Source organism: Syngnathus typhle, linkage group LG21 (assembly GCF_033458585.1).
Source record: "Syngnathus typhle isolate RoL2023-S1 ecotype Sweden linkage group LG21, RoL_Styp_1.0, whole genome shotgun sequence".
NCBI lineage: Eukaryota > Metazoa > Chordata > Actinopteri > Syngnathiformes > Syngnathidae > Syngnathus > Syngnathus typhle.
The window spans coordinates 6,822,688-6,849,323 of NC_083758.1; the positions used below are offsets into that span (position 1 = coordinate 6,822,688).

General features: G+C 43.9%; 1 protein-coding gene across 5 annotated transcripts; it reads right to left on the minus strand.

The window, feature by feature from the left end:
• Positions 1-4,987: 4,987 nt before the first annotated feature.
• cald1a (caldesmon 1a) lies at positions 4,988-25,104 on the minus strand. Of its 5 annotated transcripts, none has more exons than XR_009710881.1 (15): positions 24,975-25,049; positions 13,929-14,014; positions 11,212-11,349; positions 10,302-10,641; positions 10,000-10,154; positions 9,654-9,921; positions 9,112-9,249; positions 8,031-8,074; positions 7,887-7,962; positions 7,685-7,825; positions 7,517-7,612; positions 7,261-7,329; positions 7,096-7,149; positions 6,364-6,400; positions 4,988-6,279 (listed from the first exon to the last, which is right to left on the minus strand). XR_009710881.1 is itself a non-coding variant. In XM_061268666.1 (15 exons), exons 3-15 carry the CDS (start codon positions 14,003-14,005, stop codon positions 6,266-6,268), a joined length of 1,593 nt encoding a protein of 530 aa, XP_061124650.1. In that variant the 5' UTR covers positions 14,006-14,014; positions 18,415-18,629; positions 24,975-25,068; the 3' UTR covers positions 4,988-6,265. The 5 variants fall into 5 exon arrangements, 4 of the variants coding, with proteins under 4 accessions (XP_061124650.1, XP_061124646.1, XP_061124647.1 ...); XM_061268666.1 differs by lacking the exon at positions 7,096-7,149 and adding an exon at positions 18,415-18,629 and having other exon boundaries at positions 24,975-25,068; XM_061268662.1 differs by lacking the exon at positions 7,096-7,149 and having other exon boundaries at positions 24,975-25,104.
• Between the last annotated feature and the right edge of the window lie 1,532 nt (positions 25,105-26,636).

Below are 26,636 nucleotides of genomic sequence, written 5' to 3' on the forward strand. Positions count from 1 at the left end.
CGCTTGCCGTCGCTTGCGCTTGCCGTCGCTTGCGCTTGCCGTCGCTTGCGCTTGCCGTCGCTTGCGCTTGCCGTCGCTTGCGCTTGCCGTCGCTTGCGCTTGCCGTCGCTTGCGCTTGCCGTCGCTTGCGCTTGCCGTCGCTTGCGCTTGCCGTCGCTTGCGCTTGCCGTCGCTTGCGCTTGCCGTCGCTTGCGCTTGCGGTCGCTTGCGCGGTCGCTTGCCGTCGCCGCGCGTTTGGCACTCAATCAGGGCTGCACGACATGTTGGAAAATGAGTGATATGGCAGTATTGGGCCAGACCGTTGCATTGAGCAAAGTTGTGCAAAATTCTGGGATGGAGATGAACTATTTGATCGCAATGAGATCAGTTAGGTCAGTTAACTTTATCTCGCATTAATGACTTGCCATCTTCTAAACTCATTACAAATAGTTAGGCAAGAAAACAGGTTTCATTTGCCACATTAAAAAAAAAAAAGAAATCTTTGTTTTCTTAAAGTGCATGTCAATAACCTATATCGCCATATGGCAGTTTTCCAATACACGTGCAGCCCTACACATGTCACCATGGGTGTCCAAATGGCAGCCTCAGGGCAACTTTATTATCAACACCACATGAATGAACGCAACACCGCTTTATAGCAGTAGGACAAAATTGCGTGATTGATTTAATGAATTTGTGTCAAAGAATTCTTCATTTGTTTCAGTATGTAGCCCTCAAACAGACATTTGGACACCGCTGGTATGAGTTAACTAAGAAAAAAATCCATTTCACATGTTGAAGCTGCTTAGGTCGACACCTCCAGGGAAGCGGGTCTCACTCAGAACTCCGCTACTTCAGAGCGATGCCACAGCAGTCCGTCCACCTCTGATCTGATCGTGTCGCATCCCGGTCGCCATCTGCAGAAACAGAAACAAAAGTTAGACACTCAAAGAGCATCCCAAGTTGTAGGTCACTTGCTTACTTGATCACAGCGGCTAGCTACTCTTGGTGACCGTCGCCGGGTTGGATCTGGCCGTGCACCCCCCCTTTTGCGTCCGGCCTGCAAAAGGCAGAACATGCAATGACTTGGGCGCTGCTCGCATCATTATGTCTTCCTCGTGGACCGCCTGTCCGCCCCCCCTACACCTAGAGAACAAAGGTGGTACGTTAGGCTTAGATCAAGCACGACAGTGGTAGGTTAGAAAAAGACAAAATATGACTGTCTCGCTCCAACACCTAGGGGAGAACAGAATGCAAGTACAACAGTGGTGGTAGGTTAGAAAAAGACAAAATGTCACAAGTCAAATTGCAAAATTGGACATTCGGAATCGGCTCGCTCCACCGCCGCCCTACACCGAGGGGGGAGAACAAAGAACGGAGCAAGTACGACAGTAGCAGATTAGAAAAAGACACAAAATGGTACAAGTCATATGGCAAAGTTTCATTTTGTGTCCATCCACGTCCTCCCCCGAGTGAGCCGTCAACGGCAACCAAGCGCAAGACAACGCTGGATCCAGACAAGCCACAACCACAGCACACCTCTTAAGCAAGACCAACCATCAGAGCCCCAAACACTGTCCACACCTGCAACCTTTCCGTCGTGCACCCATAACCAAAGGCAACCAACACTGCCCCCTCCTGGGCACATGATCCGCACACGTCGACTTTTGCAGCATGCTGCTTCATTCTTGACTTGACATGGCATTGCTCCTTTGGATATGGCATTGCTCCTTTGGATATGGCATTGCTCCTTTGGATATGGCATTGCTCCTTTGGCTATGGCATTGCTCCTTTGGCTATGGCATTGCTCCTTTGGCTATGGCATTGCTCCTTTGGATATGGCATTGCTCCTTTGGATATGGCATTGCTCCTTTTGAAATGGCATTGCTCCTTTTGAAATGGCATTGCTCCTTTTGAAATGGCATTGCTCCTTTTGAAATGGCATTGCTCCTTTTGAAATGGCATTGCTCCTTTTGAAATGGCATTGCTCCTTTTGAAATGGCATTGCTCCTTTTGAAATGGCATTGCTCTTTGGATTGGGAACGCTTCCTCAGTGTCCTCAACATCACTGAAATGGCTCCTCAAGAGCCTCCTGCTTGCTTTGTATACAAGGATGCTGGCTGGGCGGCCTTTTTTAGTGCTACAAAAGAAACAAATCATTGCAACAAAAATAGATATTGAGTGCCAATGGCATGATATTTTGCAACAATTATACATACTAAGTAGAGTTTTACATTTGAAATAATAATAAATTATATCGTAGTAAGTTATGATAACTTATCAGTATTATAATTAATATTTAATTTTATACATACTAAGTAGAATTTTACAGTTGAAAAAAATATACACTACCGTTCAAAAGTTTGGGGTCACAAAATTGTTTGGGTGACCCCAAACTTTTGAACGGTAGTGTAAATATTATTATAATAAAATATTATGAATTAATTATAAATTATTTCTTATATTTGTGTAAGATTATATATCTATGAATACAAGTATACATATTATAAGATGTTTTACACAGGCCTCTGGTAGAGCTTGGAGTGGATTTTTTTTTTTTTATATATAATATATATATATATATATATATAATATATATATATATATATATATATATATATATAATATATATATATATATATATATATATATATATATATATATATATATATATATATATATATATATACATATATATATATATATATATATATATATATATACATATATAATACATATATATATATATATATATATAAAGTTATCTGAATAAATATATACACTACCGTTCAAAAGTTTGGGGTCACCCAAACAATTTTATATATATAATTATATTGTAGTAAATTATGATCATTGATCAGGATTATAATTTATATTTTAATTTTATCATCCATCAACTCACCTCACATTGGACAGATGATCCACGTTTGCGGTGTCCAAAACGGGAGAAAATAACCCGCGCAATGCAGTCTTTGAATAGATTTGGTCTGATTAGGACATGACGTAACAAATAATCATATTCATCAGTTTGCATAACGCGGAAATGGCACACGCATAATATAAAATAAATAATTGTTTAATTGACTAGAGTCAAACGAACATTTCCAATAGTCAGACAAACACGCGCTTATCGGCGGCGTCATTTACGAACGTTCGACAAATAAACGAATGAAAACAAAACAAAACGCGAAAGACATTGCAAATACCGTAGCGGCAAAACAACCAAAACGCGCAACGACGCGACGCAAAGTCGATTGTGGCGTGCCGGGCCGTGCCCAAACCTCAAGCACTCCCTAGACAGCGAAAATCCTGCAAGAAATAAAAAATGGCATCGTAAGACACGGCAAACACTTGCTCGCGAGCTAAATGGCCCGCGGTCTACAATTTACCTCCAGGCCCACCGTCGCGGTGGACGAGACGTTGCCGAGTCATGAGTACGACAATCCTGCAACAAACAAACAAAATAAAGGCTTGTGAGAAAAGGCAACAAGGCACACATTTTTGGGGCGTATTTGAAATCTCTCCCTGCAGCCTCCAGGTAACTTCGACGCCTACAGTCCCCGTGGCGAGTGTGAAAATCCTGCAACAATCAAACATGGCGTCCGTCGTGAGAGACGGCAAGAAACGACAAACATTTGCTCCCTTACCTGAGAAAATGCCACGCACTCGGTGGCACCTGCATTTGAGAACTCCACTTGAACGCGAAAATCCTGCAACAAACAAACACGGCGTCCGTCGGGAGAAACGACAAACATTTGCTTGCTTACCTGAGAAACCGCCCGCCGCCACGCGCTCGGTGGCACCTGCATTTGATAACTCCCCTTGAGCACACCTGTCTTCAATTAACCTAAAGACCTGACGTCACATCCGTCAATTCAGATCTTCTTCTCCTGATCGTCCAACGGCGCTTGGCACGCTGGCGCCACCAGGTGGTCACCACCTGTCAACACCACACCGTTGCACAGAGACAATTCTTGAGTAATATCAAATAAATGATTTTCAAACAGGTCCAAACAAGTTTTTCCGTCATGACTACAAAGATCTTTAGACATGTGACAGAGCCCCCTATTGGTGTCTCGTGTATTGCAACAACAACTCGCTGTATTTTGCTGGGATGGGAATGAACCCGTGTTCTCTCCACTTTTGTTGCCAGGGAGCCAGGATCAGGATCATGCTAGAAAGCGTATCCAAGTTCTCCCGTTTCAAGCCTGGCAACCCTGTGGTGGATAGCGACCATGCTGAAAAGCTTCTGGTGAAAGCCCAGAAGGTCTCATCCACTCGGCCGGATGTCTCGCTGCCTACCAAAGCCACCATAGAAGATGCAGATGGTGAAACATGTGAAGCAGAAGATGAGAACAAAGAGCAAACTGCAGAAAAGCCCTTCAAGAACTCCAATCCAACTAACATGGACGAGACCCACAAGACTTTAGACCAGCACATCAACAGTTACTTTGGCGTGAGTAGTCAAGGGGAGGAAGAGGAACGCAAGCACGACCGTATCCGAGTTTCATCTCCAGCTGCAGCCTCCAAGAGCATTGATGCACTTGCTGCCACACCTCCATCAGGAGACCTCAGTCACCCTAAAGCGAAACCTCCATCAGACTCTCCCGCAACAGAAAGCACAGCTGCATCCGGTCCAGTTCGACCCAGCTCCCCCAAAAACGGCTTCACCATCTGTCCTACCTTCGTCCGAGTGTTCAAGCTTTTGTGGGGAACTACATCGCTCCGCTGGTTCCCGAATTCCGAGGAGACGCCAAAAGCCTTGACAAGCTCCCAGTAGTAGAAGCTTCTGTAGAGGAGGCGGCTAGTGAAAATCCGAAAGAAGATGAAAAGCTTTCTATCAAACAGGCCAATTCATTAGGGAGTGTTAATTGTGGTTAATTCTTCAATAAAAAAGAAACAAAACCTATATGGGCATTTTTTACGTCAAAAGAGTGTGTGTTAGATATTCTCCGCTGTAATAGACCTTCATTTTCAATGCAATTCAAATAACTGCTGCAAACACACATTGTGAAATCTCAATGCCTTTATTCCGTTGTTGCGACAGTGGTACAATGCTTTGAAAACATGCAGCCACTTGGAAGCGTGCCTGGCATCGGGAATGTTCTTCACAGAGACTAACATATGACAATGTGCGTAGCGTCGCTTACACAAAGTTTCTGGTTAAACATGGAAATAAACAAGAAACATGGAGAAAAAGTAAAAAAAAAAAAAATGCATTGAAACATTCATAAAACGGAAAATGTTTTGGTCGAGCCTCTCCCGCTCTCTCCCGAGGCCGTGGAATGTGATTGTCCGACATTGGAGCGGGAACAAAACCAAAAAAAAATAAAAATCAATGGAGCCGACTGAAGACTGAGAAATCCTCCTTCCAAATCTTCCTAACGTAAACACTTCCTTCCTGTGAGGCGTTTGCGTACGCTGCCTCCGCGCTCGTTAAGCTTCTCATTGCAATCATAAGGCCTGATAAAGTACACAGTGGCTCGTCCTTGGACTAGCGGAGGCACCCTGATTTCTACTAGAGCGTGCATAAAAGCATTTTATTTTTTTTTAAGCCAAAGGTAAAATGGCTGCTTTGCCTTTTCCCCGCTACATTTCTATATATATAAAAGTTTGAAGGCATCACGTGCACCTGCTTTAAAGAGGAATGTCTGAAGCTACACAAAACATAAATAAGAGAAGAATAAAAAGTCATAATGGCCTTTTGTATAATCAACACTGCCCGTTGGTGGAATGTTCATGAATACAAAAAAAAAAAAGAAAAAAATTCTTGTGAGTATAAGGATGTTAGATAAGATGACCGTATAACGTGTTAACATACATTACCCGGAGCGTCGCTGTGCTATTGTCATACATAATAAATGTGACTTGAGCTAAATTCTACAAGTGCTTACATTTCTATCCCCAAAGTGGTTGGAATAAAATAATGATGTGTGTCAAGCTTTCGGCTTGAAATATAAATTAAAAAGAAATGGAATGGAACTTGACAGGTTGTCACCCCGGGAAATTATTTTTGGAACTTTTCGTCGTCGTAATATCTCAATTTTCACAGCATTTGGTTTCTTTTACAAAGCAAATAGAAACGTGCAAAGGCCACCGTACAAAAAAACAAATAAAAAAAACAACAACAGAGTGATGTTTGTGTATAATGCTGAGACGTTTGTCTTTTTCTTGGGGTCCCTTTCTTTGGGATTGTGGTCATTTTTTTTTTTTTTTTTGGTCATCAAGCCAAAGTCTTGAATTGTCGTGGCCCTGGCTTAAAAAAAAAAAAGGCTCCTTCAGGACATTAGTAGCCCATACCTGATGGGAGAAGCAGAACAAAAAAAAAAACATCAGCGCTCTCTGAAAACTAGTCCAAATGGTAAACAGGTTGCCGGTACGTACCGTTGGTGACTGACTTGGTCTCGCCTCTTCCTGGCGCCTGCCACACAAAAACAGAAACAATTATTGGACTTGTCCATTTTATGGACCACCGCACCAGGAAGGAAGGAAGGAAATGTGACTCAAACGTGTACCACAGGTGGGCGGTCCATTTGGACCAATACAAACACAGCCTGTGTGTGTGTGTGTGTGCAGTACATCCATGGTGTTGATCTTAAGCCAAAGTTCAGAAGTGCAAATGGGCCACAGCGGAAGCAGATGTTGTAAAGAATGGCCCCCATTAAGGTACCGTAATTTTCGGACTATAAGTCGTGGTTTTTTTCAAAGTTTGGGTGGGGGGGGGGGCGACTTATACTCAGGAGAGACTTATATACATATATATGTTTTTTTTCACTTTTTTGGGCATTTTATGGCTGGTGCGACTTATACTCCGGTGCGACTTATAGTCCGAAAATTACGGTAATAAAAAAGGCAAAGCAGAGTGCAAGTGGAGCAGATTTGTACTTTCAAAAAAAGGGTGAAAAGTTGGCAAAGTTGGACAAAATCTAAATAAGAGATAGCGTACTTTGGATTTCAATTTTTGATGAGACACAATGTCTTGTTGGTCCTCAATGGAAACTAAAAGGTCATTCAACTTAAGAATTCTTTTTAGTTTTGAGTTTTCTACCAGTCCAACTGGTGACGATAAAAAGGTGACAGCAAGTACAAGTTATTTTTCTCCTTATCTCTTTTTACCTCTGCAGGCTTTTTCCAGATTGTCACGAGTATATCGACTAGCTACGAAGAGCTCTTTTAGGGGAAACACAAAACATATCAATTCACAATATACATGCATGTGTCGATTTTTACAAACGCTGACTCTGCAGCTTCCCCTACGTGCCAGTTTGAAATGAAACATACCTTGGCTGCAGAGGAGCCTTTGTTCTCCCATAAACTCCTTTTATTGGTCACGTCAACGGGCTTCAAGTCCTGGAAAAGCAGAAAAAAAAAAGGAATTTCATGGTGGTATCATGCAATTTTCCCAGCAGCCACTAGATGTCGCCAGAGGTTTTTCCCAAGCAAGGCCTTCCTATTCATTCATCCTTCTCATGAAGAAAAATGCTAACCGCCTGCCAAATTTGGAGTTGGCGCAGGCGTTGCCGTGGAAACGACCTACCGATGGCCTTGCTCCCGACGTCTTGCCGCTCTCGGGGGCTTTATTCAGCCAGTCGTTGATGCGGCCCGCCACGCCCGGGTTGATCAAGCTTGTTTCCTGTTTGGACAGAAGCAGAAAGATGAACGGGCGGGCGCCGCCTCCTCCCTCCCCGTAATCAACCTCGGTCACCTTAAAGGTGCTGCCGGTGCTTCCCGGCGAGTTGAACACGCTGCCTTTCTCCCACATGCTCTTGATGTTACGGATGCTGTCGGTCACCGTCGGGAGATCCACGGCGCCCGAGCGAGGGGATCGCGACTCCTTGTTCTCGCGCTGCGGCGAGAAAAAGTTAATTGGTGCCGCCGGCAACGGTGACTTTGCAAACGCGATCCACCTGCGCGGCCGAGGTGTACTGCTCCAGTCGGTTGTCGATCTTGGACACCACGGGTGAAAGGGACGTCTTGACCGTGCTGTTGGGAATGAAAAATTCATTAGAATTTTTTTTATTGATCGGAGGTGATGTTTTGATTCATTTTACCTTTTCTGTGCTGACTTGTTGAGAAACTCGGCACGCTCTCCGATCTGGAAGCAAAGTGAGACTATTGAGTGTTCCAGTAACAACAGCACAGAAATTCCCATCCCATTTTTTTTTGATGGATACACAAATAATCAAAAATAATGGATGACCTTATGAACTTTAACATGTTGACCTGTAGTGCACAACGCCACCAATGTCAACACAGAAAAAACAACAGGCGGAATTTCAGCAGAAATAAAATAATTAAAAAAATGAGACACAAATTTTCACAAAAAGACTTCCCATTCTCAGCTCGGCGCTGGACGCCCAACGAATGTGGGAGTTCCCGAAAGGACAGGAAATTCCCCATTCTCCGACGCATTTTTTAACAGCTGCGGCCCATGCGAACGACGTTTCAGTAATCCTGTTAACCTAATCGCTTTCCTGCATGCTCGCAGTCGGCGCTCTTCGTGTCGCCGCGCCGCGCCGCTACGCGTTATCGAGCGCCCGCCATGCAGCCCGCCCGGGTTTGTGCTGTTTAAAGGCTGATAATGTGGACAAAAAAAGCACCCGGGGACTGTCGACTTTGCCGCGAGGTGACAGCAGATAGCGATTCTTTATGCTTTTTAATAGCGGACGCACAGAAGCAATGCACGGTAAAAAAAAATAAAAACACCGTATTTTCCGGACTATAAGGCGCACCGGACTAAAAGGCGCACCATTAATGCATTGTGTCAGATTTTTAATCCAAATCAAATCATTCTCCATTTTATCTTTTTTATTTCAACTTCAGATGCAACAAATTACTCTAGAATCACAAAATAATGATCCATAGTCTTTTTGATTCATGATTTATAGTCTTCAGCAGGCCACTTATGTTTGATTTCATGACACAATGCTTCGGGCCAGTTTGAATTTAGGAATTTAGTCCATATATAAGGCACACTGGACTATAAGGCGCACTGTCGGCTTTTGAGAAGATTTTAGGTTTTTAGGTGCGCCTTATAGTCCGGAAAATACGGTACTCCAATTTCCACTTCTGTGTCGCAAAGTGAGAAGAAAAATGATTGTGAGCAAATCATTTACACACTGAAACACTGACCTTGAGAGAGGAGCCTCGAGGGCTGACGCACTTGAAGGGTTTTTCTTCGTCGTCCACCGGATCCTCCACCTTATGCCTCTTCTCGGCCGCCTCCGCCCTCCTCCTTTCGATCTCCTCCTTCATCTTCCTTTTCTCCTCCTGAGCAACACAGAAAAGAGTGCAGTGTTTGTCTTACGGTGTTCCGCAGGGTTCAATCTTAGGGCCACTGCTGTTTTGAACAGTTGAATGTGTGATGTATGCATCACACAATGAACTGGCCTTTCAAATTATTAGCGTACGGACCATTTTGTACATCCACCGATAGAACGGATGGCGCTCGGTGGCACGTCGCCCGAGCTGTCCCGTCTCAGTTAATTAGTCTCCCTCTATCCCCGGGCCCTCTTTTAATTACAAATCAAAAGGCCTCATTAACATGACACAAGACGAAGCTTATTGGGGGCGGAGGGAGCAAGAAAAGAGCCACACCACGTACGCGGCCAAGCCCGACAAAGAAAGTCGGTCGGGCGGGCTAAGGGGAAAAATGACGATTGTGGATGGCCCACCTCCTCTCTGGCTTTCCGCTCAGCCTCATCCTGCTTCCTCTGCCTCTCCTCCTCCTCCAGCACCTTCCTCCTCTCCTCCCTCTTCCTCTTGAGGTCCTCCAGCTGGGCCTCGGACTCCTGTTGCTTCTGCCGCATGCGCTCAAACTCCTCGCTCTCGGTGTCTTCGCGGCGGCGTTTCAGCTCCTCCAGCTTGAGCTCCGCCTCCAGGCGGGCGGCGTCCTGGTCGCCCTGCTCGTCGTCATCATCAGGGTAGGGTGCGCCGCCTCGACTGCAGGGAGGGGGGGTACACATCACGTGAGCACACAACAAATCCTAAACCGGTTGCCACGACGATACTTATGCGTACCCGAATGTCCTCTCAGGTTCCCTGTACTGTATCGCAGTGGCTTCTTCCTCTTCCTCTTCGTTCTCCTGCTCTTCCTCCTCCTCCTCCTCCTCCTCATCATGCAGGCCGCCGTTCTGCTTCCTCTGCTCCTCCCTGCTCTGGCCTCTCTCACACAGCTACACACACACAAACAGGCAACAACGATACACTTGTGACATCTACTACAAAATGTACGCTTGTGTAGTTTGCAGTTGAGTGCACAATTAGCAACACGGCCGTACATAAATGTGGTCAAAAATTGAGGTCAAAAAAGTTTGACTCACCTCTTCTCTTAAGTAAGATCTCCTTGGCTTCTCCTCCATCACAATCTTCTCTTCTTCTGCTCTGGCCACCGGCTCCTCCTCTCTCATGTAGCTGTGCATCTTCGCCTGACGCCAGGAGGAAGACCTCTGCTCCTCTTCCTCTTCCTCCCGCACCATTTGGCTCTTCTCCCCGCTGTCCTGGCCCTCCGTCTCGTCCGGCTGCCTCTGTCGCTCCAGCGCCTCCATCAGGCGGCGCTGGCGACGCTCCTCGCGCCTGGCCACGCGTTCCAGCAGCGCTTGGTCCTCTTCCTCGCCGCTGCCGCCTCCAAAACTGCCGCTCGCTGAGACGCTTTCGGTCATGCTGACGGGAGACAAAATGTAAACATTTGAGCATTTTTGCTAGTTTGGGAATGCGCTGCCCCCTACAGGTCAATTTGGTTACTACACCACATTGCTTGGAGGAGGAGACTCGATGTGTGTGGAGTGCCTTGTCAAGTACACCACAAGCTCGCCAGGTCACATGTGAGGTCTCGGTTAAGATGTTAAAAATTGGTATGTGTGCGCCTCAAATAACAGCTCTTGAGAAAAAAATAAGGACTTTTCAAAACAATAATTGTTTTCACATCAACCTGAGGGAGGACAAGTGCTGCAAAAGAAATCAAGGTCCGCAGAAGCATATCTGCGGCGTGGACATGTCCTTTGGAGAGGAACAATTTGGCTCCATAGACAGATCCTCGCCACAGAAATGCTTGAAAATAAAACGGTGGGCCAGGCTGAAAATAAATCTGAGGAGAGTCGTTGGACGTGAGCACGGAAAGGATGAAGAGCTCCAAGATAGATACCACGACAGCTGCTTACGGTTCTTTGGGTCATTCATTTATTCTTATATATTGTGTTATTTATTTTAATTACTGCTGCAGTATTTGGTCACCTGTGGCAGTTGGTCTCGACCAGACTGTCAGGTTGGCCGGAGGATTCTTCCAACTCTTTGGCCCTCAGCCTCTCCTGGCGGGCCCGGCGCCTTCTCTCGCGGGCCGCCTCCTCGTCGTCGTCATCGTTTCTTGTCAAACTGGCGGAGGAGGAGAGCGAGTATTTCAGTACGGGATCATTTGATTTAAAAAAAAAAAAAAACATCCGAGCGGCGTTTTTCCAGCCCGCCTGACCTTTGACCCCCTCCGCTAAGCGCGCGGCTAGCTAACATCACACGAGCGCCTTTGAGGCGGGGCAGCCGAGCGTGGCGTTACATGTTAATTGCAACACGTGTGGTGAGCCGCGCCAAAGCTGCTTTGGGTTTGTGTGAGGTTTTTTTTTTTTTTTTTGCAGCTTATTATCAACAGCTCGTTGTCAGAACAGAGATGAGCGTGACATCACTCATGTCAGCCAGGCAATGATGAACCTACGACGCCATTTTCCTGCATCATTTCAACTTGTGTGCTTTTAGTTCAAAATAAAAAACTTTTGTGCACTGAGGCAAAAAGTGTCATCTTGAATCCACTTCTTCTCAAAGTACAAAATTAAAATGCAACTTGTACATGTCATCTCCACACAAATGGTGAGAGACAAAAAAAACACGAGTGCCTAAACTCCCGCAGGACTGTGGCGTCCCAGAAAACGGCAGCAAATGTCATGAGAACCAGAAGGAGGCAACAGCTAAAAATGGAATAAAAAGAGTCCTTGGCGGCAGGCGGCGACAATCCCAGGCTTCAAGATTCCTCGGTAGGAGAGAGAATAAACTTCTAAAAGCTGAATTAGCATTCCTGTCAATCACGCCGCGCACACAAGCAAAGCCCCCGCTTTAATATCCCTTTTTTCCTTACTTAGGCCCCAAACTCCATCAGCATTCTGTTTCTCGGAAAGGGGGGCGGGGGGGGAAAGAGAACGGCAGAAAAACGAAAGAAAAAAGAGGTGAACGGAAAAGGCGATAATCCGCCGATTGGATTCCGGACAAAAACGACGACGCTATTATTGAAATGACATAAAATGGCAAAATACACCAAAAGGAATGCACTCTTACCCCCCCCCCCTCGTCTTCTGGCGCTTTTTGTGGAGCACATATTAGGCACAAGTATGTCTAAATATTTTCTTTGCGGCACAGTTATGCGAGCAGAAACCCATTTGGGGGGCAAAAGCCCGTGTGAAAAGACATTTGCGCCCTTACTTGGTAAGAGAGCATAAAAAAAGTGAAAATGCAAGCGGCTGTGGAGCAGAAGGGAGGGACCATGAGGGGAGGCATTTTGGGCTGACCCATTCCCACGCTGGACTCGTTCCTATCAGATAGAAATCCTCTAAATCCTCTTATTGACTTCATTACCTCCACCAGGGAAAGTTGATCAGAACGACCGAGCAATGGATTTCAATGACACAAAAGCAAAAAGAGGGCGGCTTGGCTTTTGTCTCGCCCTTTCCCGTGTCATTTTCCCCAGACCGTATTTGGTCAGGATCTCTCGCAAGAGGATGGGTGTTATTTCCTCAGACCTTTCCTGAATGACACAGGTGGAAGGGCAGCAGAACCAAGAGGAAGAAGAGGAAGAGGAAAGGAGTGGTGTGACATGGGTGTGTGAGAGAAAGAAAGAAAGGGAAGGGCCCGAGATTAAAATGGAAGCATGAGGTCATAAACTAAGGGGGGGGTTGAGGTGACGCGGAAGAGGGAGGGGCCAATGAGGACATTGAAAAGGATTAGAACATCCTGCAAAAGATGGTGTAAATATCTTTTGATGACTTGGCAGAAATGGAAAGCAATGTGGGGATGTAATCTTTTTTTTTTTTTTTTTTTTTAAATCAATAACAGGAGCAGCGTGTCACCTGCCAGCTGGGTTATTATTGGAGCAAAGCCAGCCAAGTCAAAATTACACATTTATTTTTATTTTCTAATATATAAAAAAATAATTTATTGAATAAATATGATTAAATATTATATTATTTTAATAATTAGACAATTACAAAGTTTTAATACTTTGGCCCACTAAAACTATGTGAGTTGCTTGGGGTAAAATATTTCTCAGAGATGGAGCAAATGAATGACCTTGGCTGTTATCTAAATCCTTATCAAACTTTTACTAAGTGGCCTGAAGCTGCGGAACTGATGAGGAAACTCGTTGAAGCAAAGGACCTTGGCACATTGTTCTCACGATTATATGCGGGTGGGGGGGGGGGGGGGGACTCGTCTTATATGCCGGCGCCGCTCAATCATTTGTTGGAATGAGCTTTAAGTCTCATCAATTCCATCCATTGAATCAAAAGGAGCGCCAGCATATCCGAGAGAGAAAATTGGAAGGAGAGCGGGAGGACATGATTGAGCGTTCCCACTTAAAGGTCATCACAACGCTTATCTGATTGCTTATCAATCTTTTTTTTCACCTCCTTCAATAAACCACACTGGGGGGGGGCAGGCTGGGGGGCTTCAATGTTTGCCAAGTTATGCTTTTAAAAAGATCTCAAAGAGGCCTTGAGCTTTTAAAACAACACTGGCGCCGTTCTGCTCCAAATTGGCATCAACATCAGAGGTGCTCTTGACGAGCAGCTTCGCTCCCGCAAACACGGCCCGAGGAATTCTTCACTAAGTCGGAAGGATCCGTAATGACAGCGCCCCCGTGACCTGGATCGGATCCAGCAAAGGGCGCTATGGGAAAACGTCAAAAGGGGTCTTACCGTTCAGCCTCCAGACGCATCTCCTCCCGCTTCTGCCTCCTCAGCTCTCGGCGCCGGTCAAAGTCCATTTCATCCATGATTGTACCCTAGGAAGTCACCCCACCCCCCAAAAAAGTGTCATTTTTAGATCGAATGAACCTGGGAATCAACTGTGTTCCATTTTTTACGTCACATAAGTACAGTGCTGGTCTTACGCAAGAACAAAAACGAATACCTTTAATAAAAGCGCCAACTAGTCTTTTTCCTCACAATGCCAGTAGCATATCAACAGCTGTCTTCTCCGAGAGTGCAGCCTCCAAAAATTCCTGCCCCTTCCCGTCCCTCCTTCTATCCCTCAATGACCTCCTTCCTGCTCCCCCCCTCGACTTGGCCCTATCGCAACAGCTAACTCTTCCTGTGTTGTTTACCCAGAAAAACGCTCTCCGAGGACATGACTCGGCGCTTGAGCCTCACTTCCGGCGTCGTCCTCGTCCGTCTACTTTTTCTCGGGAGTTGCACTGCATGCATGCAATCTGAAGTTTTTATTGTTATGCTAGCAACGATGTTTTGTTATGCTAGCAACGATGTTTTGTTATGCTAGCAACTATGTTTTGCCGCACTATAAATTTGGCAGACCAGGATTGGCGTCGATCGCGAACACTCCCACAGCGGTCCAGACCTCCCTTTCATTTGATACCTAAGCACACATTTCCTAATTGATTAATACTACTAGCATAACTTTGACAGTAGACAAAAAACTAAAGCTCCTCTCAATAAGCAGACTGGTTTCCTGAGTCTTACAGAGCCTTGACTGGAAATAGGGAGATGGATTTCACAACAGTGCAATAATTCACTCTCTATATTTGGATGTTACGATAGCGTCGTCTGTGACGATGGCCAATTAGCGCCGGCTAGCGCATGCAACCGTAATTAAAACGAGACGAGAACGCTAAATACAAGTGACAAGGCCTCCGACGGCACCAGTCTAATCACACACTTCAACATACAGGGGGACGCCAAGGGAGACACAGTCCATTAATTTCTCCAGAATGTCTCAAAATGAATTACGATGATGAATGTAATGACTAAAAGATAAGGTTGATCAACAGAACCAACACAAATGATTCGTATAGCAAGACTCTACAAGAATATGTATTTCAGCTGCGACTGTAACTAATGATACATTTAATGCATTTATTGAATAAATGCAATATCATGAGAATCTCTGGCTTTTAAATGGAAAGCGCGAAGCAAAGGACCCCAGGGGGATGCCTCTGGCTTGCATAAATATCTGTGTGTAAGTAAAATGGTGTCGAGCACTCGAGGGACCACCCGGAATTTTACAAAAGCTAACAGAGACAGCATTCCATGCAGTTGAGCAACCTCAAGTGATGGCACATTTTCATTTTCAACTTCAGACTGTCCATTCCATTCCTTTCTGCTAGCTCTGTCCTGAAATCTGGAATGTCACTGACCAAAATATGACATGTGACACATAATATATTCCGATAGTATTCCGAGAACCATCATGATCGCACACCTTGATAATAATACGTGGATCCTCTCATAAGCGATAGGCTACATGCTAACATTAGCTAGTTAGTTATAATGGTGGTTCTACAGACAGGCGTTCTTTTCAGGAAAGTTCTAACCAGATGAAGACAAGCATCCCAGTTATGTGAAACAAAAACGAGCCTTCTTTGTCCGTGAAGACATTTTGAAGTGACAATGACCGTCGCCGTGACCTGCTTGTGGCCTTCAAAGAGGCGACTGACTCCACGAGGGGTTTACTGGCTGGACTTAAGTACGGCATTAGCTCGTTATAATAAGACCATCTTAGATAAGGATGGCGCAGTCGGACAGGGAGGAAGAGGGGGAGGGAAGAAAGACAGCGATAGTCCAAATGCGTGCCTGTAGGCGCTGAAGATGAACAGCTGTTTTGGCAGAAGCTCCCGAGATACTTTGTAAACGTTTTCTGCAGGCGTAGTACCCGTAGTCTCCTGACAGAAGCGCATAGAAAGATAACAACGTAACAAAACTGTACTTAAGGGTCGCTTTGTGTCATTTTACGACAAATATTAAATCACAAATTTACATCTTTGGATCGCATCGCGCGGGTTGTTATGGCTTCCCTCGGAAGGCCACTTCTAATCGTTACGATACAGATAAAAATCACGCTTCGTATGAGCTAAACGCAAAGCTAAACTATTTATTGGAACAGCTGAGCAATGTATTTGTTTGGGCATTAGCTATGTGGCTAAAGTTTACCTAGGAAGTCAAGGCACAATAGCGCCAAATCCACGGGCCATGTAAAATGTGGCGGAGACCGAGACTTTCGAGTGTATTATGGAGTCAGACCATGTGCCATTTCCATCAGTGCCCACGAGTGGTTGTGGTCGTCTCTGCTATGCACCTTCGCGCTTGCTAGCATAAATACGTTTACAGTGGAACGGAGATATTTCCTTCTTTCCATATCTGCCTGCGCCTTCTCAGGGCTTCATTTGTCATCGGGCTTTCTCCGCCTTCCATTAAAAGACGACCTAGACATTGACTGGATGATGTATTGTGCCTTGTCAGATACATATATTGATTTTCAGGCAGGACTCCAGATTACCTTCAAATCGTCACAAAAATGTCAGCAAGTAAATTTGCTTTTATTTTCATCTTTTTTTTACATTTTATGGGATTAGATCAAAAATAACACTCGTAAAAAAATCCAGACGATACAGCCGGGCGCATTTTTTCTCAGTGTGTCTTGGCACTGACGACGGAAGCCTATCAAGTAACCACGTGCTATTATGTGGATAAAATATGAAGACACTTTTTTTTTTTTTTTATGATAGCCTGGATAATATTGCACGTATGGGGGATTAAACACATTCTTTCTCCTCCATCCGTCTATACGTGAACGCCACGGTGTGAAAACCAAGCACAATGTCTTCTGTTGTCAACGCCGCACGGAGGCGGCCAAACGCAACACGGCTCGATCTCAATACCATCTGCTTCCTGCCCCCAAAAATTGAGGCTTCAACCCCGATGAGGACACATCGAGAAATGCATTTAATGGGGCGTCATTTGGGATCTAACCGCACACACCCAAATCACCCCAAACTACCCCGACTAATCCAGCAGCATTGAGAAAAACTAGGTGGAGAGATGTAAACTTTCCATCCGCTCTCCTGCATTCCCAGACTATGTTTCATATAAGGGCTTTGTGTGAGTGAATCACACACACAGCATGAAAATCTCAATGGAATACCTCGGACGCGTTGTACTTTTGAGGACGGGCAGTACGATGCGCCGGGGGGGGGGGGGGGGTTAACGGTGCACACGTGTCATGGCTGAATCAGTCAGGCGCAAGATTACGTTTCAAAAATCAAAGCGGCAAACAAACAGCAGCTTTGTACACTCAAAGTAAATGCATTTAGATTTAGGAAGAATCTTCATTAACTCATCCACTGCCAACCCAGTTAATATCTTTGACGTCTATAATGGTCAATGGCACTGAATGTGTTAATAATGATAATAATCCCAGTATGGCCTTGTCTCACAGCGAAGCCCTATCGTAAAGCCGCTCGGGGATGATGGAATCCGAAAGGTCAACTGTTATCCGAAAGGTCAACAGTTAATCCGATTCCCCAAATTCAAGAGCATCCAAAATAGCTAAGTGTTAACAAGATAGCTTTTGTGACTTAGTCTCAAATACCGTTTAAGACAAACATTTGCGTTGCAAGTCGGATCTCAAATCGCTCGTAACGTCAATTGGACTTCCGATTCCCTCGCAAACTCGGCATGTTTGCAGCGCATCAAAAGAGGACGGCTCGCTGCTGCTGCTGGTTCATATGACCAAATATGGAAGGAAAAAAATGCTGCCTTTCCCGTAACCAAACTGGGAAAAAGGGAGGGGGGGGGGGGGGAGTTTCTTGCATGCTGTGTGCTTAGTGCGATAGCGGCGCTCTCACACTAACGTCACAGTGGCTGCAGTTGGCTCCGACTCGATAGTGTGTGACTGACGGCCACGCCGGAGCCGCCGTGACACACACCGATGAGTTCACCGCGCAGACATTTCATCTGCAAACACACGTTTGACACTGCAGCCTTCGCCACACTTCTAACATTCCACTTAGTCAAAGAGCCAAAATAAAAGTCCAAAACAGTTTGCCTGTGGCACGACAAACACGTCTTTGGAGGCCTCACGAGAAGCTTGGATCCAATTAGCTGGGATGCCAGTGGTGCAAGAACACAACAAAGCCATAATAAATGAAACCATGTTCCGACATGGTATTTCATCGGTTTAGAATTGTCTTGACGCGAAGCTCAATTAAATGCGGGAAAAAAAAAAAATCATTGTAAACATGCATGTTGGAAAAAGTTTATAGATGCTATGCTAATTTAAGCTATGCTATTAACTCATTGACGGCTATAATGTGGAATAATTAGAATTCATTTCTCTAATTTCCGCACAACAATCACAATTATTTCCTCCATAAAACGTCCACTCGTATACCTTACTGTGGCTCTTGCAGGCTCGCTGTTATGTTGCAAGGTGTTGCTGACACTTGAAGCTCAGCGGGCCCACCTGCCTCTGAGAACATCATGTTTGAAGCATCACAACGGCGAGGTATGTACTGTTAATCAATTGTGGCGTCATCTTGCTCTCGTGATGTCACAAAGTCAGTCGGATGATGAGCGGGACTACTTTAAATACCATTTCTAAGACACCTGTAAAGATATATAAAAATTATATATATTTAATATATATATTATTTATTTATGAAAATTATACATATTTTTATATGTATATATATATTTTTATATTATTTTGGTGTTTATTTATATATATATATATTACATTATATACATCTGGCCTGCAAATTTATTGAGGAAAGCAAAAGTTGAAACGCTTTTGCGGCCTCCTTTCGACACCTGCCTTGTGTCAGAATGAATGAGACCCTGCCAGGAGTCTGCGTCTCCTCATTGGGACATTAATCTGCTACTAGTGAGTGGAGCTGTGGATGCTGGTCTAAGCAGGCACTGATATATGGCGGCTTTTAAACCAAGCACCGCTACTGCCAACGGACGATGTGGAGTTCATCCAGTCGACAATATGAAAGCAGAATCCAATGGAAAAAAGATTTGAATGGAACTGTGTTTTGCTTTCATAGCCAGGCAACTCCAAAAAAAAAGATCCCAAGAATGAGCAGAAGCCGCAAAGACGGTTATGAATGCCATTCTGACGTTAAGTCCAAGATATGGTGGAAAAGTGAAAATCCTCATGAGTGACGTATTTCCTGCTAAAGCCAGAAAAAAAGGGACGCAGATGTCAAACCACACAAAGAAAACATGTTCCCTATCATACCTTACATGGAAGCGCACAGACTCGGCCAATTGCAAACACGACAAACCCCAAAAAAAGTCATTTGCACAAAAAGGAAATATTTGTTTCAGTTGCTCCAAAATATCATCAATCTTTATCTCTGGACTCGTCACTAAATCACATGGTGGAATGCCATTTTTTTTTTTTTTCGCTCCGAGGCTGCTTTTCAAGGGTATTACATGACAAGGTATTTTTCAAAATAAGGGGGCTGCATTCCTTGAGAGAGATAGGAGGGGATTAAGGCCCGGGATGGGGGGGGGGGGGGGGGTGAGCAAGACGACCGGACCGAGAGGCTCGATTACTCACACTGGATGTAGCCAGCGACTCCCATGATGCTGTTTGGAATTTGTACCAAGAATAATGACAAATAGAAAAATCGTTTGTCACCCTCATGTGGATAAAAAGTGGCCGTGATGGAATTAAAACAAATACCAGCAGATTTCTCCTCCGCAAGTCCTGACCTGTGATGCATGGCATTCCCATCTATTCCCGTCATAGCACAATAGCCACTATCTAGTAAAAACACCGCAGACCCCCCCCAAAATAATGAATTAAATGGCCCGATAAGTTCTTTGAATGACATTGAAGTCAGTAAAACTGGCAGTGAGACACTGGGAGGGAATTTAATAGAGGAAAAGTGATGCTTGGAATGGAAATACTGCACGAGTCAGCAAAAAAATGACTTTTCCAAGTCGAGCTCAGCTGACCTGGTTGGGACAAGCGAGAAGCAAAAAGTCACTGTGTTGAAACGGCACATCCGTTTTTTGTCAAGAAAACTTCTTCAACCAGAAAATAAATTCCAGGCGTGTCATGGCTGAATTTTTTTTTTTTCGTGCGTGCTAATTTTCATCTACAGCCTATTAAGACCACGCAATCATCTTTGAATCCCATTAGCACCATGTGGTATTTACCATTAAATCGACGAGTCAATTTTAGAGGTTAATATATGTGTGGTATTTAAGCCTACTAATTCCTAAATTTATTGGAATAACGCATATCTCAGACAGCCATGAAATTGTAAATAATTGAGGGAGGCCGCTCGGCTCTACCGAGATTGTTGCCGCCGCTTTTTTTTTTTTAGCTGATGGCATAAATGGAAATTTGGTTGGCAAAGGGAATATATTTAATAGTGCAGCTATGCCCCGCCCCCTCCGAGCATTTTTTTTTTCTTAATATAGCCAATAAAAGAGTTGTTTTAGGTGATTAAAGACAAGGTCAGCCATCTTGTATTCACCTCAAGACACTCATATATTTCCAATCGCCTTTACGTGACATGTGCCATCTTTAATCCGAGCTATCCGTCTAAATGCGGGGGGGGGGGATAATTAATCCTTGCTCCTGTTCTGGTAAGACGTCACGCTTAATTTGTGTACAAGAGCTGCCCGGTAAACACGCTCTGACCCGGTTCAGCGGGTGAAGAGCGCTCAGGTTTGTATTGTATTTATTAATCTTTGTTTTTGATTTAAGCGCATGTCCATTGCTTCTTGAAAATAGGAGTAGACAGAAGCATTCAAGCCATCATATGAATCAGCCTTTCGTTTAATAAGCACCATTTGGCTGTCACCTCGGTGGCTACAGCGCTGCTCCATTACAGTAAAGCCCCTGCGGTCCAGGGCTTGGGTTATTCAATAAAACCTGACTGAGTGTTATTTCCAATCACCACTGGCAAGGCTCTGATGAGGTAAAAAGATCTCCCATGCCAACCTCGGGCTTTTTTTTTTGAGCAGGGCTGTCTGATTAAAATGGTTTTCTCAAGCTTTCGCCTCGTGCCCTCGCCAGACACGAGAATAGAATGTGGGGGAGAGAAAATACAAATGACCCTATAGAACATGCTTAAAAAAAAAAAAAAAAAAGAGTTAATCAGTAGTCCGCGGGCCTCTAGTGGTCCGTGGCGGTATTGCAGGCGGTCCACACTTAATTTATTTTCCAGCTACCGTATTTTCCAGACTATAAGGCGCACCTAAAAACCTCAAATGTACCCAAAAGCTGACAGTGCGCCTTATAGTCCGGTGCGCCTCATATATGGACCAAATTCCTAAATTTAAACTGTCCCGAAGCATTGTGTCATGAAATCAATCGTAAGTGGCCCGCTGAAGACTATGAATCATGAATCAAAAAGACTATGGATCATTATTTTGTGATTATAAAGTCATTTGTTGCGTCTGAAGTTGACATAAAAAAGATAAAATGGAGAATGATTTGGATTAAAAATTTGACATGATGCATTAATGGTGCGCCTTATATAAGGACAAAGTTTTGAAATGGGCCATTCATTGAAGGGGCGCCTTATAGTCCGGTGCGCCTTATAGTCCGGAAAATACGGTACTTTTGTGAACCATCCAAATTATGTTTGGGCGATAAACCAACAAAAACATCAAAAGTCACCTAAGACCCTCTTATGATCCGAATTGGGTCGTCAAAAAATATGATAACGTTCGTCACGATAGCGTCGTATTTGTTTAAGTTGAAACAAAGACAAAGCGCAAAAAGAGAGTCCAAAAAAAAAAAAAAATGCTCATTTTTTGAAGTTCTTCCAAGGCACACAAGCAGATTTCGTAGTCTGCTTCATGCGCATATCCATTTAAGGTGATTGTTTTTATGTGTATGATGTCACCCCTCGCCGCCGACAAATCTCACACGTTGTGGCCGCCTTCCAACATGTCGTTCACACTCGCACACACAAGATACACAACCCGCGTAAGCCACCAGCATAAATCCAGCAAGCCTATTAGTGACCCACACACTGGCCCGTCTGTCCCTAACCCCTCCGGCAGGCGGTTAACCTTGCTCGTGTAAACACATGACCTCACTGATCATGTGTTTACACTCAAAAGGTATTTTTGCCAACATTGTAACTTTTTTTTTTCTTTCATGGGAATGGGCAAAAAAAAAAGTTTGGGCAGGTTTGATAAAAAAAATAAATAAAGAAGGTGAGGAATGGAGCAAGTTTCGAGGGCCGTGCACGTCTGCAGTCCCGCTGGGAGGACGCAATAGGAAAGCACAAGGCCAATCAGCTAACAGGCACATTTCCTGTGCTTGTTTTATCAGATGAGAAGAACCCCCCAAAAAAAAGTACATTTCTCCCAATAACCTGCTCTGGCGAATCAACGAAAAAAAAAATACGCTGAGGGAAATGTCTTAGCACGAGAGGTGCGACAGTAGTGGCGTGGGCCGCCTCTTAAAATCTCAAATAGCAGGATTTATGTATCACAAACCTCTGCAAAGCTCTTCGGGTCTATTTTCCACAATTGAACTTAAACACGGTCTAATGTTTCACTAGCAATTAGCCGCTTTCAACTTGTTAGCCAGTGAAGAGTTAAAATTTCTTTTTCCTAGTCCAGATCTGTCTGTGGGTCCAAAACAGTGTGGTTCTGGTTGCAGAACATTCAAGTGACATGCTATCCAATTCCCGAGAAGGGAGGGGGGGGGGGGGGGGATAAGCCGCAGACCCCATAAGCTTTTTGTCAAATCAAAATAACAAACCTCCCTGTAAAACGCATTTATACATTGTAACAATTTTAAAAATATTTTTCTCCCAATCAATATTGCTATTTAATATTATTTTTATTAGGTTTTTTTTAGAGAAATTATTCTGTGCGAAAATATTTTTACGCATATATATTATGTATACTTTATATATTTTTTTGCTTTTAGGTCGTGACCTAACAAAGCTGCGTTACAAGCAACGATAGCATGAACCAGACAACACCTGTTGCGCAACCTAACTCTGAATTCATAAACATTCCATACCATGATGAAAAAAAAACAAAGGCAGATTGAAAATGAGCACTGAAAGCAGGTGAAAGGTTAAAAAGGGTAGAAGACAGGAAACATAGCTGACATACTTTCACTGGTCCATAATGAGAAGAAAGCGGGATAATGGTGCTGCTGGCACCTGCTGCGAGGAAACAATGTATGTTTGGCTACACACAGACTGGAATTTTGGGAAGAACATACTGTACATGAAAAACGTATTTTCCATCCTATTCCACTTCAGTTGGCAGCTCGCTGGTGCTAAGAACCGGCCGGATTCCTTCTTTGGAACGTGATACTCTGCAGGATTATGAGCCTCGGCTATCAAACTTGCGTGCATGCACGTGTGGACGCATTTTGATGAGGCGGACGGGTGTCACCTGATACACCCCCCCCCTCCCCTTTATTTTTTTTCAAAGCTTTAATCAGATGGAGGAGTTACAGTACCAAGAGGCCTTCAAGTCCAGACTGCGGAAATGCATGGCAATGTTCCCTACATCCTGCCTTGCCCAAACGCCAACACGGCCAAAGTTCTGTTATCACCCCCGTGCAATTACCTCCACATTTCATTTGGGGCTGACAATTACACAATCCTGCTGTGCACGCCACAATTTGACGCCGGGGTTGAACTTTCCATTGTGCACCTGGTTGCAAGGTAAAGCCCCAAAAAAAATGGTGTCAAGAGTTCAACTCCAAGCAAAATGGCCTAGTTTGCATTTGCTCTCCTCAGACACTTCATTAGGTACACCCAGACAACCAAATAGGAGAGCTGCATCGACCATTTTGCCCTTACAAATGATAATGCGTTGTCAGAGAGACATTAATTGGATTTATTTTGGTGGTTGGGAGTTTGCAGCGAGCGGGGGCAAAATATTAGAAACAGCTGTCAGCATGATGCAATTGACTTCTCTGTCACTGCAATCCAATAATAAATACAGTATTGTACGGCTGAAATGGTTTTTAAGATTGGACCGAGGCAGTCAAAGAAACAAATGACTCGACACTTTTTGCCACACTTTTCTTAAGCTGTCATTGTCAAAGCTGCAAAATCGGAATTTTACTCAATTCATTGTTGATTTACATTCATATTAGCATGAGCTTACCTCGTAGCGCAAAAAAAAAATCGCAGAGAACCTCCCAAACATATAAAACCCACTCAGCTTGCATTTTAATAAATATTTCTCTGACATTATTAGAATTAACTGCTTGCTAGTGTACCTAAAACTGGGTTCGAGAAATTTGGAAATGGCTCGATATCCCAAAAAGTGCATCATCACTCATCCCGTTTTATTTTGAAAAGCATAAAAGAGACAAAGGCACGAGTACAGCGCCCCTCTTCTTCTCTCTCCATTCATGCATACATTTCACACACATTAGTGTGACAAAGCTGCGATCAAAGACTTGAAGGCCAACTCAAGTTCACTATGAATTAAAAAAAAAAAAAAAGAAAAAAAAAAAAGGGTGTGTGGGTGCAGATTTGCTTGAGGGGGTTGAGAAGATCACAAAGGTGTCACATTTACTTTTAAATATTATACTATGATCTTTAGATTCATGTTGGGGTGAAGAAAAGAAAAGAAAAAAAAGTTTTCAAGATAGCATAATGCTGTCAAAACATAAGTGCATTGTCCGGATGCGGTCAAAACTCCAAACCACGTCACCATAGCAAACTTTATTTGTAATAATAAATTGCGCGTGAAAGCTTCCGTGGATGACAACGTTAAGAATAAAACAGACGAAAAGTTAAGCGAGCGCACAAAGGAGGGAGCGGCTAACGGGCCAAAAAATACGTTCCACCAAAAAAAAAAAAAAAAAAAGACGCGCAGCGAAGCGCACGGCTTTTCTTTGTTTAGAAAAGAAACCAAAACACATCAGCGAAGTTTGCAAGCGTTATTAGAGCTCAGCAATAACATAGCCTGGGTGTTTTTGCGTGGGCTTACCTGTGGATCGTAACGGGACATGATCGCTTGGGTCGAGTGTGAGGAGAAGGAGAAGAAGAGAAGTAGAAGCAGCCAGGCTGATGTCGCTCCTCCGCTCCACGCAGCACTGATAGAAGCCCAAATCAAGCCCCGCCCCTTTTAAGAAAAAAAACAAAACAAAACAAAAAACGCAATAAAGTCCAGCGCTGAACTATTTCGCAAACCTTTGTTTCATTCAAACAATTGCAATTTTTTTTTTTTATTCCGCAGAAGGGAATGTACTCTGCTGACACACTTTGCTTTCTGTTTCTAAATAATAAACTTGATAACTGCTTTGAAAACACGCGTTTCACATTTTGCTTTGACAGACAGGATGACGTAGAAAAAAAAAAAGATCCACACGTTGGCGTAACGTTTAAAGCAGCATTTAATTTCAAAACACACCAGCTCCAAATTGACATTATGCTATAAATGACTTTTTTCCCCCTTTTACCTCACGCATCTATCATTTTAAATGATGATACCGTAAATCTTCACAACCAACACAGCCCAGAGCTTCCGCTATTTGTTACCTGCCCGTCATTTTTCCTCTAAGGTGACAAAAACAATGACTGCACTGTTCTTTTATTCCCTTGCACAGCTTTTTTTTTTTTTTTATCTTTCCATTCCAAACAATAATGCACTGAACAAAGCCTTCAACTTAAGAGCATTAAGCCACTGGTGCAGAAATGAGCACCATATGCGCTGCTGCCGCTCTTTTTTTTTTTTTTTTTGCATGTGTCTATTTCAGATAAAGAAAAAAAATGAATGCGGCATTTTGATTGCGTGCATGTGCGGATGTAATTGCATGCGCGGTAAAAATCCAAAGCGGTCGTGCATGAGAAAGAAGAGAAACAAAAGACAAGCGGGGTGGGCAAAAGCGCAGTTCTTGTCATTCCTGAGTCAAAATGATGCATTTCAGGATAAATGTGCATTCATGACTTTCATCCCGGATCATGTTTGCAAAACTTGGCTCAAATCACCTCATGGTTTAATGTGATTGCGCAAAAAAAAAAAGATTCCCAAGTTCATGTAAACATACTATTTACATTTTGAGCTCAGGTTTTCACATGCAGAATTGTGGAACTTGGTGACTGGAAGAAAGAAAGAAGAAAAAAAAGGACTTTGAAAGGAATGTCGAGCTATCTGGACAAATACCAAAGGGAAACATGACGGTTCTTGGCTGCTTTGCTTTTTGCGTCAGCTGCTGTCATGGATGGACAAGAAATATAGCGAGCGCTCGGAGCCTCGGGCCAGATTTTAGATGCCAACGATACCTGTCGGACTGTATCGTCATTTTAATCATTGGTCCCGAGCTTTTAGTTTGTTCAATTTCTCTGTGAGGTGTTTGACAAAAAGAAATCTTTGACAAGACAAGGCTAATAAAAAAGATCAAATAAAATGATCTCCATTGAAAGAGAGGACATAGATCGTAATCATATCATACTTCACATCTGTTAATGCCCGAGTTGAATCCCCCTCCAGGCACAGTGCACCATCAATGACCTCTTCCATGGCTAATTTCCTCGATGATTACTTTTACGCAAGGATTAAAATCCTCGCTGTGATTCATTTGGCGATGGGTGAACTCTTTGACATGTTCAGGGGCCCCGAGAGGGATCCCTGAGGGACGCCATCGCAGCA

Bases quoted from the DNA above. Each gene is read 5' to 3' on its own strand.
- cald1a (XM_061268662.1), bottom strand. From the start codon at position 24,995: ATGTCCCGTTACGATCCACAG. The intron at 11,350-13,928 runs GTAAGACCCCTT...CTCCTCCGCCAG, and splicing joins ATGCGTCTGGAGGCTGAACG to TTTGACAAGAAACGATGACG. The intron at 8,075-9,111 runs GTCAGTGTTTCA...CTTTGCTTCCAG, and splicing joins CTCGAGGCTCCTCTCTCAAG to ATCGGAGAGCGTGCCGAGTT.